The 16,185-nt window shown below is 42.4% G+C and overlaps 1 protein-coding gene across 13 annotated transcripts in view; it reads left to right on the forward strand.

Annotated features, from left to right (window-relative positions):
* Mapkap1 (MAPK associated protein 1) overlaps nt 1-16,185 on the forward strand; it is a 206,516-nt gene that overhangs the window by 71,465 nt on the left and 118,866 nt on the right. For all 13 annotated transcript variants that reach the window (XM_076928551.1, XM_034494897.2, XM_034494902.3 and 10 more), the window contains one exon: nt 13,858-14,030. In XM_076928551.1, the coding sequence (XP_076784666.1) occupies nt 13,858-14,030 (173 nt within the window). The remainder of the gene's footprint in view (nt 1-13,857; nt 14,031-16,185) is intronic.

The following is a 16,185-nucleotide window of genomic DNA, read 5'->3' on the forward strand; positions in this document are numbered from 1 at the left end:
TATGCTTTGTGTAACAGGGAGTTACTGGGTTAAATTTCCATGAACATAGACAGTCTAAAATGAGATAAATTAAGTGAAAGCATAAGTAGAATTTTCCATTGAAATCAGTGAACAATTTGCTCCAGAAGGGTGTGCAGTGTTTCATCAGTTTGAACCTTTCAAGGAAGCAAAGAGTTTAGGTGTTAGCGGTTGATTTCATGTTTTAAAAGAACTTAACTTCGACCTGGTAACACCATTACATTTCTTTCCTGTTACTGCAATCAGTTTTGTTTGTTTTATTTTTTTTAATTTTTTTTTTTTTTTTAAAAAGGTTTCCTGGCATAATGGTAAATGGTTCTAATGGCAGCATTATTGCCCAATAAACCAAAGCCTTCCCCACCTCTGGGGCAGGTTATCAGAGTCTGCCCAGGAGAGCAGAAGAGCTGGTGAAGGGCGCGCAATTAACCTTTGTCCTGCCTTCCAGCAGGGAACTGACCCAGCAGCCTTCTGAGGAAATCCAATTTAATTTAAAATGAATTTGAAAAGACAAATTAGCCATATCTATTTTAATAAGATAAAAATCCGACTCTGCCTGTGTCTGGTTTAGTTAGGACCTCAAAGGAGATCAGACTGACTGAGCCTCAGGATGAGCATGAAGAAATGTCAGGGGGCTGAGATAGACACCCTGGGGATCCAGGTGCACCAGTGACTCTTCTGTTTCTGCAAGCCAGCAAGTCTGGACTGCCCTTTCCTGCAGAGGGTTGTAACTCGAGAAGCATTGTGATCACCTCAAGCCAGGGATGAAGGTTGATACCATATGCTGCTGACCCTTCCCTCCTGGGGCCAAATTGTTATTTTCCTCCCTGGATGAAAGCACACTGGAGTACTGCCACCTGGGTACCAGATTTACTAACAGAAAGACCTTACAATTACAGATGTGTCTCTAATCTCATAAGAATGGCTATCCTTATGACCTGTGAGATAGTATTGACTGCTGCTCCTGAAAACTGAAGAGGTTGCTACCAGCCTTTTAAGGGTTCTTATGTTCTTTTGCATTTTTACCCCCCAAAACAAAGGATTACCGAGCTTCACAGTGCCCACCTGCAAGCCTCTCCACTCCCTGAGTAACTGAGGCAGCTCTTCCTCTGTGCCTCTTCCTCTCTTTCCAATGGCAACCCCAGTTTTGAATTTGTGGCTGCAGCATTTGTGCCCCTTGCTAGATAGTGAGTGCTTCAGGTATGAAATTCACCCAGTGATAGGGGTTTGCCATGGGATTCTGGATAGATGCCCAATAAGCGGTGTCAAGCAGTGGTAGAGAGCTACATGGGAGTACATAGTAAGGTCCCCATCCTTACTGCCAGCCTAGTGGCTGGCTCAGTTTGTTGCGTATACTCACTCCATGCAGTCTGATTTCACAGAGTAACAGACAAGCAGCCTTTCTTTCTTTCTTTCTTTCTTTCTTTCTTTCTTTCTTTCTTTCTTTCTTTCTTTCTTTCTTTCTTTCTTTTGGTTTTTCGAGACAGGGTTTCTCTGTGTAGTCCTGGTTGTCCTGGAACTCACTCTGTAGACCCAGGCTGGCCTCGGACTCAGAAATCCGCCGGCTTCTGCCTCCCAAGTGCTGGGATTAAAGGCGTGTGCCACCACTACCCGGCGACAAGCAGCATATCTCGCTGATCATTTTTTGTTTTGCTTTGTGGAGACAGGGTCTCACTGTGAGTCTAGGCAGCCTGGAACTCCCAGTGGAGGCCAGGCTGGCCTCAGCTTGCAGTAATCCTCTTGCTTCTGCTTCCCTACCACACTTGGGTGTCTTTCGGGTGCTCAGTACTAACTGTCCTCAGCGCTCACGGACTCTACCTAACCCTCATTTAAAAAGTGAAGCTTCCTTCCTCTTGCTCCTTTTCCCTGAGTTTCTGCCCAGGAGTCTGGTGAAGGCTTGGTAGAATTATAAATTTCATGTATAACTCCAAGCCGTTCTCTCAGGGTTATTCTAGATACACAATAATGATTTGCTTTCTATTTTTCTTGCGTATTCTGTTTTTGTGCATTTACAAACTGCTAAATGAAAATCTTCAGTTGACCATTTGTGTCTGTATTTTCCTATGGGAAAAGCATAGTGTGTTTTGGTCTTGAGTTGTAGGTTCTTTGAGTGTTTTTTTTTTTTTTTTTTTTTTTTTTTTTTAAATACAGAGCAGACCCACCCCAGATCTTACATATGCATTTTGAGGATGAAAGTGAATATCATAATTGGAGAAATGTAAGGCTATTTATTTCCATCTTGCCTGATGTTTTTACATTGTTTGTTAGGAGGTGCATCAGGGACTTGAATTAATTATAATTACTGAAGAGACATCCACTGATTGAGCAAATAAAGTAGTAAGCTCATTTGTGCCAGGGCTGTCTAATTATAGCCTAACTTTGGATAAGCTGTATGTGCATGAAAGATTAATTTTAAAAGGTTTTTAGGACTTACTAAATGATGATTCCGTGAAACATTTGAATTCTATCATTGAAGAACATCAAGTCTTAAAGTGATAAAGCAGGCATGAGCCTGGTACTGCACAGAAATTTATGAGTCTCAAAGACCAGGTAAATCAAGGAAACGAATTTTAAGGTGAATATTTATGTTGCTGTTTAATCAACTGAAACTTTACAAGAAAATCTGTGTCTGGATCTTCACTGTTTTTGCAGCTCTGCTCAGAAATGTTTCATTCTCTGAAGTTCAGTTGTCTGTGGGGGTAATTGGGAGGGTTGTGCCAAAGTTGCCTGTAGCTGAGGACTGTGGTGGTGGCCAACCATGTGACCTCTGCCAGAGCTCCGCCAGCCAGTAATGCAACCAAGCATGAGCTCTCCGTTGAGTTTTAATGTTGAAAGTTGGTATTAAATCTTAAAAAGACTCATTATACCATGAAAATTGATAGCGTTTAAAACATTTAACTCTTTTTTATGGTCTTTAAAAAAACCCTATTTTTACTTTTAAAGCATATTGATTTTATTATATAAATGATTTAATAATAAAGAGGTCTCTAAACTTATGCTAGGTGATGGGGCTTAGTTCATGCAAATTACCTTTCTCTGATATTATCATCATTGTGGAAGGCATTGTTTGTATAATTAAATGCAAAGTACTGTGTAGCATTTAATGATCAAAAAGATCCCACAATGGCTATGAAAATTCAAAATGGACACTTGTTATCCTGTAAAGATGGCTTTTAAAGCAGTCTATTCCGGCTTTTAGTTTTCCCCTCATGATTCCCCTATTCTTTGTTTACTGCTTAACATAAATTTGGAAATGAACGATTGTATTTTTCTAGTTGATATATATTTTTAAATTTTTATTTTACTGGCTGGGCATGGTGGTGCATGCCTTTAATCCCAGGACTGCAGAGGCAGAGGCAGAGGCAGGCCAATCTCTCTGTCTCTGTGAGTTTGAGACTAGCTGGTCTACATAGCTAGTTCCAGGATAGCTAGGGTTGCGTAATAAGACTTTGTCTAGAAAATAAAAGTATTATTATTATATGCATGTTGTGGGGAGCTTGTCAATGTCACAGTGTGTGTGTGTGGAGGTTGGAGGACAACTTTCAGAAATCAGTTCTCTCCGTCAATCATGGTTTCCAAGATCCAAGAATCAGGTTTATTGAGCAAGCACCTGCTCCTGTTGAATATTCTCGTTGGCCCTCATTTGCTGACTTAAAGAGTTATTTGAGTTTATTGTTCAAACCACACAGGATAACTCAATGCTTTTAAAACAGGGGTGCTAGGCTCCCCACCCCCCACCCCCAAGGATCAGAGCAGCAAAAATTTTAAATAGAGAATAGTTTTCTTGAGAGCAACAACTTCCTGGTAGCTCTCTAGGGCTGTATGTGCATTGCTATGACGTTTCAGGTTTTCTGTGCTATCCTCTTGGAAAGGTTCCAGTCTGGTGTACTCCACAGTGCCTACCAGCCCAGGCGGCATCGGGGTTTTTGTTTGGTTCGGTTTTGTGTGTTTTGAGTTTTGGTCATAGTTGTATAAAGGAGGCTGGGAGGGGAGTGCTGTAAAGCAGCAGACTTGTTCAGATGTCATTCATTAGGCTAGAACTAAGATCTAAGAGTGGGCAAACTCTACAGGAAGATTTTACCCAATAGGAAGAAACATTTAATTGTCAAGACTGTTCCTGGGAGTGAGACAGAGGGCTTAGTTTTTGTTGTTTGTTTGTTTACTTGTTTGTTTGCTTGCTTTTTGTTTTATTTTTAGCTGATAACAGGGCCACATCAATTTAGGGCTTCAGGAGAGGCTGCTGTATGCCACATTCTGATGGTGTTTTAAAGGAGATGCCCAGAAGGTGTCTTAAGAATATTAAGTCTATGGCTGTCAATAAAACCTTTTAAGTCTCTGATTATAAAGTAAGATTATTATATCTACATATAGCAAGCATAGTGGCCAAGAGCATTTCATGATCCGTTACTGTGGATCAGAGAAATGAATACTTCTACATGTAACCTTTTCAAGTCCTCTCTACAACCCATGAGGGAGGACTGCTGTTCTCCATGCTTTTGAAATCCTGGGTGTACATAGTGTGTGTTCTCATGCGTGTGTGGAGGTCAGAGGTTGATTTTGTTTCTTTGCTTTGCTGCTTCCATTTTATTTACTTACTTTTTGTTTATTATTTTCTTGAGACAGGGTTTCTCACTAAACTTGGAGCTCACTAATGGCTAGATTAGCTGACTATATAGCACATGTCACTCTGCCCTGTTGTTTATTTACAACAGATTGCACTATGTAGCTTTGGCTGACCTGGAGCTTGCTTGTAGACCAGATTGGCCTCGAACTCACAGAATCTGCCTGTCTCTGTCTTCCAAGTGCTGGGATTAAAGCTGTGTACTGCCACACCTGGTCTAGTAACTAGCATCTTATATGGGTTCTGGAGATCCAAACTCAGGCCCTCATTTATTATGGATGAGGACATCATGACCTAAAAAGCTTAAGTTGCTGACCAATACAGGCCTGTATTGGTGTTGTGTGCAGGACTGAGTTCCAGCCTGTGCTCCTCACCGCTGCACTGTGCTGCCTCCCAGCTTCTGTGATGACGGCAAGGATCCGAGAAGCACCCAGATCAGAACTTGACCTCCTTAAAGAAGGAGTGACAGTTGACGTTCTTGATAATAAAAGCTTAATATAACCAAGGTTGGTGATTCAGAGGGAATTAATGAGATTTTGTCAATTTTATTTTAAGCTTGTCAGAAAATACAGTGTCCAGTGACAAACTGTAGAAATGTTTTTGACAAATTAACTTGACTACAGGTGCCAGATCAGGGAAATGTTAATTTAATAGCCTTTAAGCAGTCTAGATTTATTGAGGGTTAAGATAGCAGTACAAAGCCAGCTCTATAGCTCTGAATGGATTTGTCATATAGTTTTATATAAAATCTATTCACATTCATTGCTACTATTTTGAATGTAAAAAAGTGAGTTCGTTTCCTGAGCCCATAAGATTGTAGTGTTTAGAAGTTTTTCCTCTGTTATATAGAGCCTCTTTATTTCTCACAATTAGATAATCTGGTTTATGCTGGGTTGTGTTTAGAAATATTACGTCTTTTCAAATGGAAGCCATTAAATATTCTCGGAGAAGTGAGCATTTAAGTGTATAGCTCTTGCCTTGCTATCACCCCTGTGGCACCTATAGAGCACCATGTATACAACACAGTATATTGAGCCCAGCATCCTGTGGCACCTATAGAGCACCGTATATAGAACACAGTATATTGAGCCCAGCATCCTGTGGCACCCATGGAGCACTGTATATAGAATACAGTATATTGAGCCCAGTGTCCTTCTGTCCCTGTTGAAGAGGATAGAGAGAAAGGTGTCAGTAAAAAGGCAAAGCAGCCATTGCTTAAACACAATGCTTCCTTTCAAAATCTACAAAATAAACCTTTTATCAATTTGCATTATTACATTGTCTGGATACACTGATGCATTTATTTCTGCATTAAAATTACATATAATGATCTGCTTGTGCAGTTGTGACTAATAGAATAATGTTCCCTGCTTTTTGTCTCTTTAATTGCAGAAGCCAAACTGTCTGTCCTTTCTGTTTCCTTCCTTTGGCAGAGAAATTGAACACTTAGCAGCAGTTTGGAGATCTGCTATTCAATTTATTATTGGAAGTGTTGATGTTAAGTAGCCCTGCTAACAGAGCCTTATGTTCATAAGTCTTAGTTCAGTTGACTCGCTTGATGAGGGTAGTTCCTAAATGAAGATCATTTTAAGCAGGCCATGTAGGTTGCAGTCCCAGCAGCATGCAGGAAGCAAAAATAGAAAGATCACACATTTGAGGCCAGCAAGACCTATATAGCAGTTTCCTGGCCAGCCAGGGCTATAAAGTCAGACCCTATCCAAAGAGGGTCGGGGGCAGGCTTTGAAAGATGGCTTAGCAGTTAAGAACACTGGCTATTCTCCCAGAGGACCTAGGTTTGATTCCAGGTACCCACATGGTGGCTCACAATTGTTTCTAACGCCAGTTTGAGGGGATCCAATACCTTCTTCACCTCAGACATTAGGCACACATGTGGTGCACAGATATACATACAGGCAGAAACACACACACACACAGGGTTTTGTTGTCTTCTTTTGTTTTGGGTTTTTTGTTTGTTTTTGTTTTTGAAGCAGGTTCTCTCTGTAGACCAGGCTGGCCTTGAGCTTGAAGCCATCTGCCTGCCTCTGCCTCCTTAGTGCTGGAATTAAAAGTGTGTGCACACCTAGTTTAATATAAAATTATTTTTAAAAAATGATTATTTGAAATTGAGCAGCATCTGTTCTTTCTGCTTCCTCTATTTTGGAAACTTTAAAGTGGTTTTATTATAGGCAGTAGATAATGTAAGCTATATATGTATATATCTAAGCTCCATACTGTTTTAGTTAATGAGTCACATTGTCTAAATGGACCAATCCATTATCATGTCCACTACTGTACGTTCCAGTTAGTTCCTATTTACATTCTGTGTGATAAATTGTTTTTAAGCTTTATATTTTTAGATTGGAAAAGCTAATTATTAGATTATTAATTAGATGCCATATATGGTTCATAATGTTGATATTCTCTTGATAGGCTTGAAAACACATTTCCATAAGCTACAAAGACTCATATCCCTTGACCCAGTAATATACACATAGAATGTGTACATATTTTTTTTTATCAAAGAATGCTTCAGAGAATACAGCTTACAATAGTGGGATGTTAAAAATGTTCAGCTCTGTAAGTTGCAGGGTAATGAAGTGTTTTAAATCATTATTCCTTACTTGCTGTATGTCAGGTCCTGTGTTACATGTGCAGGAGGCATTTCAGAGAAGAGAGTGGCCTGCAGTAACAGAGGCAGTCAGTTACAAGGATAAGAAAGAAGTGAGAGACCTGAGGAGGTTTTTTGGCTTGGCAAAGCTAACCCTAAACCTCTGCTGTACTTTAGGCCGAAGGAGCATGCACAAGTGGACGGGATACGGTTGTTGTGTTCTGTAATTCACTGTAAATGAGAGAAGAGGAAGGGAGAGATAGAAAACAGTGAACTGTAAGGTTGTGAGAAGCAAGGTGCTGGGAAGTAGGGGCGAAGCAGTGATTTTGGGCTTTCTCCTTCTTGGAAGAGGAGACATTTGAATTGAAGGGCAGAGGAAAGCCTGCATTCCTCGCTCAGTGAGTATGTGTGGGTCTGATGTGTATGAGATATACACCTTGTATTTGCCTGTCCCAGGAAGAAAGTGGAAGTTCTGAGAGGTACAGTTATGTGCTCAGTGTCTAAGGGCAGCTGTCAGAGCCAGGATTCAAATCTGGATGCAGATGACTGCAAGTCTGTGTTCTGAATTGTTCTGTGTATTGAGTAGCAGTGAGGCATTGGTGCTGGTTGTCCAGGTTATTAGCTGCTATGCCGAGGCAGAAATGTTAGCACCCAGTGATGGGAACAGCAGGTTTCTGACTGGTGTGATCTGTTTTTTGACACTGGGAACACTGATGTTCCAGAGTGACTGAGAGGATGCTTGGACTCATCTGGGCCAGTGCCACAGGACAGGAGAAAGGTTTGAGAGATGTGTCAGGGCCAGTAGTTGGAGCAGGTGATAGGAGCTGATCCAGAGGACACTGGCGGAGGAAGCCCTCTTCTGTTGCCTCAGCCTGTGGCTAGCTTCACGTGTGCTGACTGACTATAAGTCATCATTTAGAATTAAGTTTAAGTTTAATATTTAGATCTTACCTGGACACTTTCAGGTAATCTACTCTGTTCTGTGGGCCGTGGGTCCTCAGGTCTGGCAGCAAGTGCTTTACCTGCTGAGGTATCTCACCTACTGGATTTGTTGCTTTTTATTTTTCTTTAATGAAAGTTACTTAACTCTGGGCCTTCTCTATGCTGGGGAAGTGCTACCATGGTGCTGTAGCCCCTCTCACGTACTATGTGTGCTTGGTGCCTTACCATGAGCTGCATTTCCAACATGGAGCTGCTCTCTCTACCGAATGCCCTTAAGCCTTGAGTGGTAGTTACCCTTGCTCTCTTCATCTCCTTCTTGTTGCTGTTATTGTTTATAATTACAGTCTCTTGTTCCTAATTGGAAACATAGTATTCATTATAGAAAATACAAAGCAAAATATTAAAATCACTCATAAAATCACCATGTCTCAGAAGGAACCACTGCCCTGCCTCTGTTGTGCTGTTGTAAATGGAGTGAGCAGCTTCTCTGGCCTCATGGTTCTCTGTCAGGGAGCATGAAGGCTTTCCCAAGATGCCTCTTCAACCCCTTCCAGTGTGACCGACCGCCTCTGGGCTTTCTTGGCAGCCTTTATCTTTTCCTTCTTAGTGTTCACTCCCTAGCAGGCCAGGAGACTGCTGAGGGTCTTCTCCACACCATGCTTATTAGACTTGATCTTCAGGTCTCAGCGTGGGTATTTGTACAGTGGGTATTTGTTGAATGCATGAGAGGGGAGAGAGATACAGTTGAACCTTGTCCCTGTGAAGCCCTCTCTGGTGCTCTAATTATGGCTTTATCTCCCCAGTCCTGTATTGGGGAGCATATAAATTGCTGTGCAGTAAAGCTGTGTGACACGATCTTTGTTTATTGTTAGTTGCTTTTTAATACTTGGATGTTAGGCCTCTGGAATATTGCTTTCTTCACGTGTGATGAATACTTTTAATCCTTTGGTCACCTTATTTTTTTATAAGTTAATTACTTTCTATTATGTTGATGGATTGTTTTCTGTTTTAGATGATTTTCTCTAAATCTTGCAACACAGGGACTCTCGGATCAAGTGCACTGCCACCACCTGGAGCTTCTCAGAAGAGCCTTCTCATTAAAGTAGATAATGTCAGGGTTTGTAAGGCACTTTCCCAAGATAGAAGTAGAAAATTGAAATGATAAAGTGCTTCACTCATTTACTAAGCATCTCTGTGTTTTTTTCTGATTTCATATGAAATGAGCAGGGTTAAGAGACCATAGGATATACCATTAACACCTGCCAGGGTCTCCTACCAGTGACTGTCCTGCGGTTAGGATCAGAGGAAGTCCTTGGAGTCTCTGTGTATTTAAATTCTCCCTCAGATCTAGATCTTTCTGTAGGAGGCTCTTAACATGAATCCTTTGTTGTGTTTATGAGGACAGAGGGAGAGAGAAGGCGAGCTGCAGAAAGCGGGGTTAGTGGCACTTGGACTGACTAGGGGGGTGAAGGAGTTGGATATTCAGAACAGTGGTTTTGGAGTCATCTCACCGTGGCTCAGGTTGAGCTGTTGTGGTTCTTCCATGTGGCTTTGGAACTGTGAGCAGGACACTGTATTGTTGGAAGCCTTACTTCTCTCCGCTGGAATATAAAGGTAGAGTTAAGCTGAGAAATAAGTGAGAGCCAAAGCACTAAACAAATGTCTGTTCTACTAGAATTGTCAGTGTTCTCTTTAGAGCTTGTGTGCTATCTCTTTAGGCCCCATGTTCATGAGATCAGAATGGATCCGAAATCAGAAGCATCTAGTAAGCTGCTCTGCACTTAGGAAGCACATTGCAGTTTGTGAAGCAGATTCTCGTTGCCTTGCCCCGAGGTTTCCATGTCTTGCTATGTCAGCCCTGTCTGTGATCTCTCGGCTACCATTCCACAGCAGTAGCAGCAGGAATAAGTGAGGGTAAAAAGGGAAAGCAGTAGGGTGGCGAAAGAGAAGAGCACGTGTGTGTGTGTGCACGTGCGCGTGTAAAGGGATTTATTAGAGTGGTTTATAGGCTGTGGTCAGGACAGTCAACAGTGGCTTTGTCCCAGTGGAAAAGCCAAGAATCGAGTTGTTGTTCAGTCCACGACACTGGATGTCTCAGCAGTCCCAGCCTGCTGCTTGAGCCTAGGAGGATTCCTGGAGAGTGGCTTGTTTTCAGTCTTTGCAATCTGGCTCTGCAACAAGGGGATAGACTTGCCAGCAGGAATGAGAGCAAGCTGGCCAAGAGCAAGGCTTCTATTTTCCATGCCTTTTATGTGGACTGCCACCTGCAATAGCCCAGGTTTAAGGTGAGTCTTCCCACCTCAGAATTCAACTAAGAAGAATCCTTCAGCCAGACTCTGGTGGTACACAGTTTAATCCCAGCACTCACTAGTTCTAGGACAGCCAGGGCTACAAAGAGAAACTCTGTGTCTCGAAAACACAAAACAGAAAAAGAAAGTCCCTGAAAGGTATACCAGGCAGTTTGGGTTTTAGCTTGAGGTTCCAGCTGCAGTTAAGTTGACAACCAAGACTAGCTATCACAGCTCTCTAGGGAGGTTCCTCTGTGATTAGTTCACCCTCAGCCTGCCTCGGTGTCAACATGCTTGCTGGAGAAGCCAGCAATAATAACTACTGCTGTTATTATTTCTTTGCAAAAAGCATACAAAAGCATTCAAAGCTGTGCCTATGAAAAAGACAGGAATATTGTAGAGAATTGACTTTCTTACTCACTTGATACCTTTAGACTTGGGGACCATCACTTGGCCTAATGTTAGTTATTGGATTGAGAGAGAAGTAACATTTATGTAAAGTACTTTTGAAACCAACTTTATCTTACCTACTTATTCAGGTTTGGACTCTTAGAATGCTAGAATTATAAAGTGAAGCCATGTGATTGGCTAAATCTCTATGTTTTCCGGTATGATCAGAAACAGACACATGAAAAAAAGGCAAGAGGGAGAAAAGAAATGAAGATTTATTGAGTTCCTCAAAAGTATGCATTTAGGACGTTCAACGGTGTTTTATTTGTTCATTTGGCATTTAGTGTAAGGATAAAGTTCCGCCATGCCAGCCAGGTAGACCTCAAATTCTTGGGCTTAAGAATCCTACCAATTAGCTGGGTCAACAGAACAGCATGCCTTGGCTATCAGATTCTTTTTTGAGGAGGGGGGTCTTCAGCTGCCAGGCACACTGCTAGGCATGGTGTATGGAGCAAGAAGCAAAGAGACACTATTACCAATTTGGTGGGAAGAGCATGCACTAAAGATGAACAGAAATAAAGGCATAATGCTAAATTGTTAAGGGGTACAAAGGGAATGAGCAGGTACCTGTGAGAGAGTAACTGAGAAGGGCTCCGTTCTTTCATGCCATCAGTGAAGGAGCTGTGAGTAGGAGCCAGGAGCCGAGGCTTCAGCATCAGTCCTCAAGAGAGTCTTATCATTATCATTTTACATGTGAGGAACAGAAGCCCAGAGCAACTTAGTGTTGTGGCCAAGAGCAAGCATTAAAGGATGACAGGTGATGAAGAAGAGCCTTCTAGATCTCCTGAGTAGTGCCCAGTGGGGTCTTCAAAGCAAGACATGCAGACAGGGTATCCACAGATGTGTGCCCCCACACACACCCCAGGAGCACTTCCAGGCCAAGGTAGCTAAACCCTGATGGGCAGCCAGGCGAGTTGGCATTGGGTGATAGTGTTGTGTGAGTTTGGACTTTATTTGTTGTTATTCACTCACTAGAGAAATGAGAAGAGGCTTGTAATATGATGGCTTTTAGTGTCGTGTCCCTCACTCATACTGCAAACCAATCCAGGATGTGCTTAGAGAAGAGGGACACTCTACTAGTGTGCATGCGGGGGAAGTGTACATGCTTACGTGCACATGCAATTGTATCGTAACAACCTTTGCACAGTGGCAACTTAGCACCTTCTGTGTGGCTGGGACTTGCATTATGATAGTTGGTGTGGAGTGTCCTTTCATGTATTTATTGGTCACTTGTATTTTTTTTCTTCAGAGAAATGTCTACTCAAATCCTTTGCCAATATCTTAATAGGATTATCTTTTCTGTTGCATCGTGAGAGTTTTAGCATGTCCTTGATGGTAAACATTCCTTATCCTTCTGTGTATCACCTTTTTAACAATATTCTTTGGAGAATACATTTTTAAAATATTGATAAACTGATTTGTTTTTTTGTTGCTTAAAGAAATCAGTGCTTAATTCAGGTCATGAAGACGTATCCTACTATGAGTGTTATGGTTTTACTCTTAGAGTTTATGTTCGTATGTGCTGTGAGGTAGGAATGCAAGTCCATTCTTCTGCATGCTGCTCTCTGGCCATCCTACTGCCATTCGCTGCAAAGACCATTCTGCCATTGAAACACGGTTTTACAGTACATGTCCTTGAACTTGCTAGCAAATAGACAGTAGGAAGAAAAAGGATCTGGGACATGAGCAGCTGGTGCAGTGGTGGTGCCACTTGCTGCAGTGAGGTGACAGCTGCCGAGACTTGGGATAGGAGGTGATGCGGGGCAGTTAAGGGCACCAATATAAACTGAACCGTCTCTGCACGTTTCTCCTTATGATGTTCTGAACATGTTTTTGAGTGAGGAAGACTGCAAGCCAAAAAGACCAAAGTCTAGTCTCTGGTGAGAAAGGGGGATGGCTTGTAGCGTGTTTTATTTTGTGTGCAGAACCCACACAAAGTAGCTAAAGGAAAAAGACAAAGCTGCAGTGGCCCAGAGCCCCATAAACCAGAACAGGAGGGGATACCAGAGCTAGAGTTGGATGGTTTGGAACTCACTGGAACAGGAAGTTTTGAGGAAAAGAGGAAGTAAAAGTTTGGAAATGTTAGAGGGGACAACACTACTTACTTGGCCTCCTGACCTTGAGGATCTGGGGATTATGAAAACAGTGACTGAAGAGCCAGACATGGCAGTGTGCGCTTGTGCTGCAGCTTAGGCGCGAGGATCATGAATTGGAAGCCACTGTAGGCAGCAGAGCAACTTGGGAGTTAGAGAGGAAAGAGATGAGAAATAGGAGAAGGAGAACCTAGGGGAAGGAAGAGTTAAAAATAACAAAGCAGTCCTGTTTTAAGGGAATGGTAGAGGAGGCCTGCACTCCTCAGACAGCAGCTTTTGCTCAAGGCTCAGAAGTAGAATGTTTACAGAGCAGCTTGGACGTGTGTGTAGTACTGGCGCTCCAGAAAGCAGAAAGGAGAGTGCAGAGAAGACGGCTGAGCTGGGAGTGCATGGAGTAGAGTAGGATGAGCAGTGGTGGCCGACCAAGCACTCTTGAGCTGTGTGACACTGAGTAAGCAGGTGCGCCGCTCGATGGAATTAGTTCCTGAAATCTCTGAGGTATATAGACAAGTTCTTGTCTCAGTGTGAATGCCTTCTCTTTAACCTCTCCAGGAGAGACATGGCTATTACCAGGGAAGGCAGCTGATGGCAGGATCTGTTAGTACCTCCAAGGATAGAGAGTTGATAATAAACCCAGACCAACACCAAACACCAACTGTGCTCACACTCATACTTGTTCCTCTAGGAATACCCATTCGCCTTCCTGAATGTAGACTTTGATCCCCTCGAGACTGTCTAGGCTCAGAGCAGGTCTGTGTGAGAAATGGCTGTGCTAGCATCCTTACTGCCTGCAAGAGCACAGCTGTGTGTTTTACTCTGATGCGTGTGCTCTGTTCACAGGGTCATGTGGGTACAACTGCAACTAAGAAGATCGACGTCTACCTCCCGCTGCACTCCAGCCAGGACAGACTACTGCCAATGACCGTGGTGACCATGGCCAGCGCCAGAGTGCAGGACCTCATCGGGCTCATCTGTTGGCAGTACACGAGTGAAGGACGGGAACCAAAGCTCAAGTAATCCTTTTTTTGCTCGCTTGCTCTAGTTCCTAGTGGTTTCCTAGCCACCAAAGCTGCACTCTAGGCATGTCAGTCTCTCTAGGCACTAGCTGGAGGACCAGACTTTCACACTAATCTAGCTCAGAGACCTCCCTGGGGTCCTACTTGCAGAAAAAATGTATAGGTTTCCAGATATGGACACAAGAAAATGAATTCATGTGTATAAGAGTGACATGAAAGGGTCTGGAGAGATGGCTCAATAGTTAAGATTACTGATTGTTCTTCCAGAGGACCCAAATTCAAACCCCAGCACCCACATGGTGTCTCTCAACCATCTGTAATAGGATCTGATTCCCTATTCCAGTATGTGAAGACAGATCACTCATATACATAAAAATAAGTAAATATTGGGGTGAAAAAAGAGTAGGCCAGCCTCAGACTCAGGAGTTTTCTGCCACAGCCTCCTGAGTGCTGGGATTACAGATGTGCACCACATGCCTAGTGACTTTTGAGCTCTTTCTGACACTGCCTTCTGATTCCCTGAGTAAGTTTGGATGTAGAGATCACCTCTTTTGCTCTTGTGGCAATAGAGAGCTATTCCAACTGAGATACTCACTAGGCTCAGACCAAGGGTAGGGAGCCTTAGCTATTCCTCAGAAGGTGCTGAGATGTAGACCCTTCTTAGTGTGAAGGAGAAATGAGGAACAAGGAAGGGAGTAGTACCTGACCTGAAACCTTGAAGATACTGTCTGATATGGCCGCTGAAGCTGACAGACATGATTCTTTGGGAAGGTTGCATCTCGTGTGATTTCCTTATGTCACATATTCAAAGTGACAAAAGAACAGAGACAGCACATTCAGAAGATGGAGACAGAGACAGTGTTTGGGAGGAAATGGTATAAAAGACCTTTGTTATCCTCACGCAAGCAGACACACACACACACACATGCTGGCAGACACGGAGTGAGATTTGTAGTCTTGTTACAAGTGTTATGCACATGTCAATTTCCTTGGTCTTGATATTAGACTATAATTACATGAGTGGGGAATGCTACATAAAAGATTCAGAGGAAATGTTTTTCCTTCTTGAGAGTTTATAATCATTTAAAAATGAAAATTTTAAATGATTATAAAGAACAGTGCTTTTTAAAAAAGCATAACAGCAGCAAAAATCCACTTTCAATGTGTCAGGCAGCAGAAGTAGATGTTCACTGATGCCAGCACATATTGCTGCCATGTTGGAGGGCAGCATGGGTATAGGAAAAGTAAGAACTGCAAAGTTGCAAAGAAGGCACCCAGCCTTCTGTACAGCAAGTACGGGCGCACGCACAGCCAACTCCATCCATTGCATCAGGTGCCAGAAGACCTTGCTCTACCTCCAGAGTGCCGAGGAACAGCTGTGAACCCAGCTTCCTGATTACCCACTTCATCCCTTGACAGAGACCATATATCACACTGTGCACATCCCTTCACTTCAGATGGTGCTTTGACTTTTTGATCTTTATACTTTGAACCTTTTCTTTTAAAAACTATAGAGGACATCAAAAATTCATTTATGTTATATCTATCAGTATTTTCTATAATAGAACTAACTCTAACTTAGACATATTTGAAACATTTTTCAGTTTTAAAATAACATAAATATATTACATGTTAGAATACATTATTTTTTATTAATGGTTCTTCTTGAAGAACATTAGGTGAAATTGTGGTATGTGTGTATGTGTGTGCATCATGCACTCCTACACAAGTGAATGTGGAAGCTAGAGTTGTCCAGCTTGTGTTTTGAAACTGTCTCTTATTAGCCTAGAGTTCACCAATTAATTTAGTCTGGGCCGATTGGCCAGCAAACCTCAGGTGTCTTTGTTTGACTCTGCCTACCCAGAGCTGGGCTTTCATGCACACACTACTGTACCCAGCTTTTTCCTGGGTGCTAGATGGTAGAAACAGAAAGATCAGAGTCTTGCTGGCTAGTAAGCCTAGTCAGTTCAGTGAGAGGCCCCCACAAGGTAGATTTGTAGAGGAAGATACCAGATGTTGACCTCTGTCCTCCACAAGTACAGCACACACACATGCACATAAATGCCACTAAAAGCAGAAAAGTACCTACAGTCTTCTAAATAGTCAGAGAAAGTTAAACGTATCAGGTAGACAAAGCACAAAGAAGAAAATA

The sequence above is a fragment of the Arvicanthis niloticus genome, chromosome 2 (assembly GCF_011762505.2).
Source record: "Arvicanthis niloticus isolate mArvNil1 chromosome 2, mArvNil1.pat.X, whole genome shotgun sequence".
In the NCBI taxonomy this organism is placed as follows: Eukaryota; Metazoa; Chordata; class Mammalia; order Rodentia; family Muridae; genus Arvicanthis; species Arvicanthis niloticus.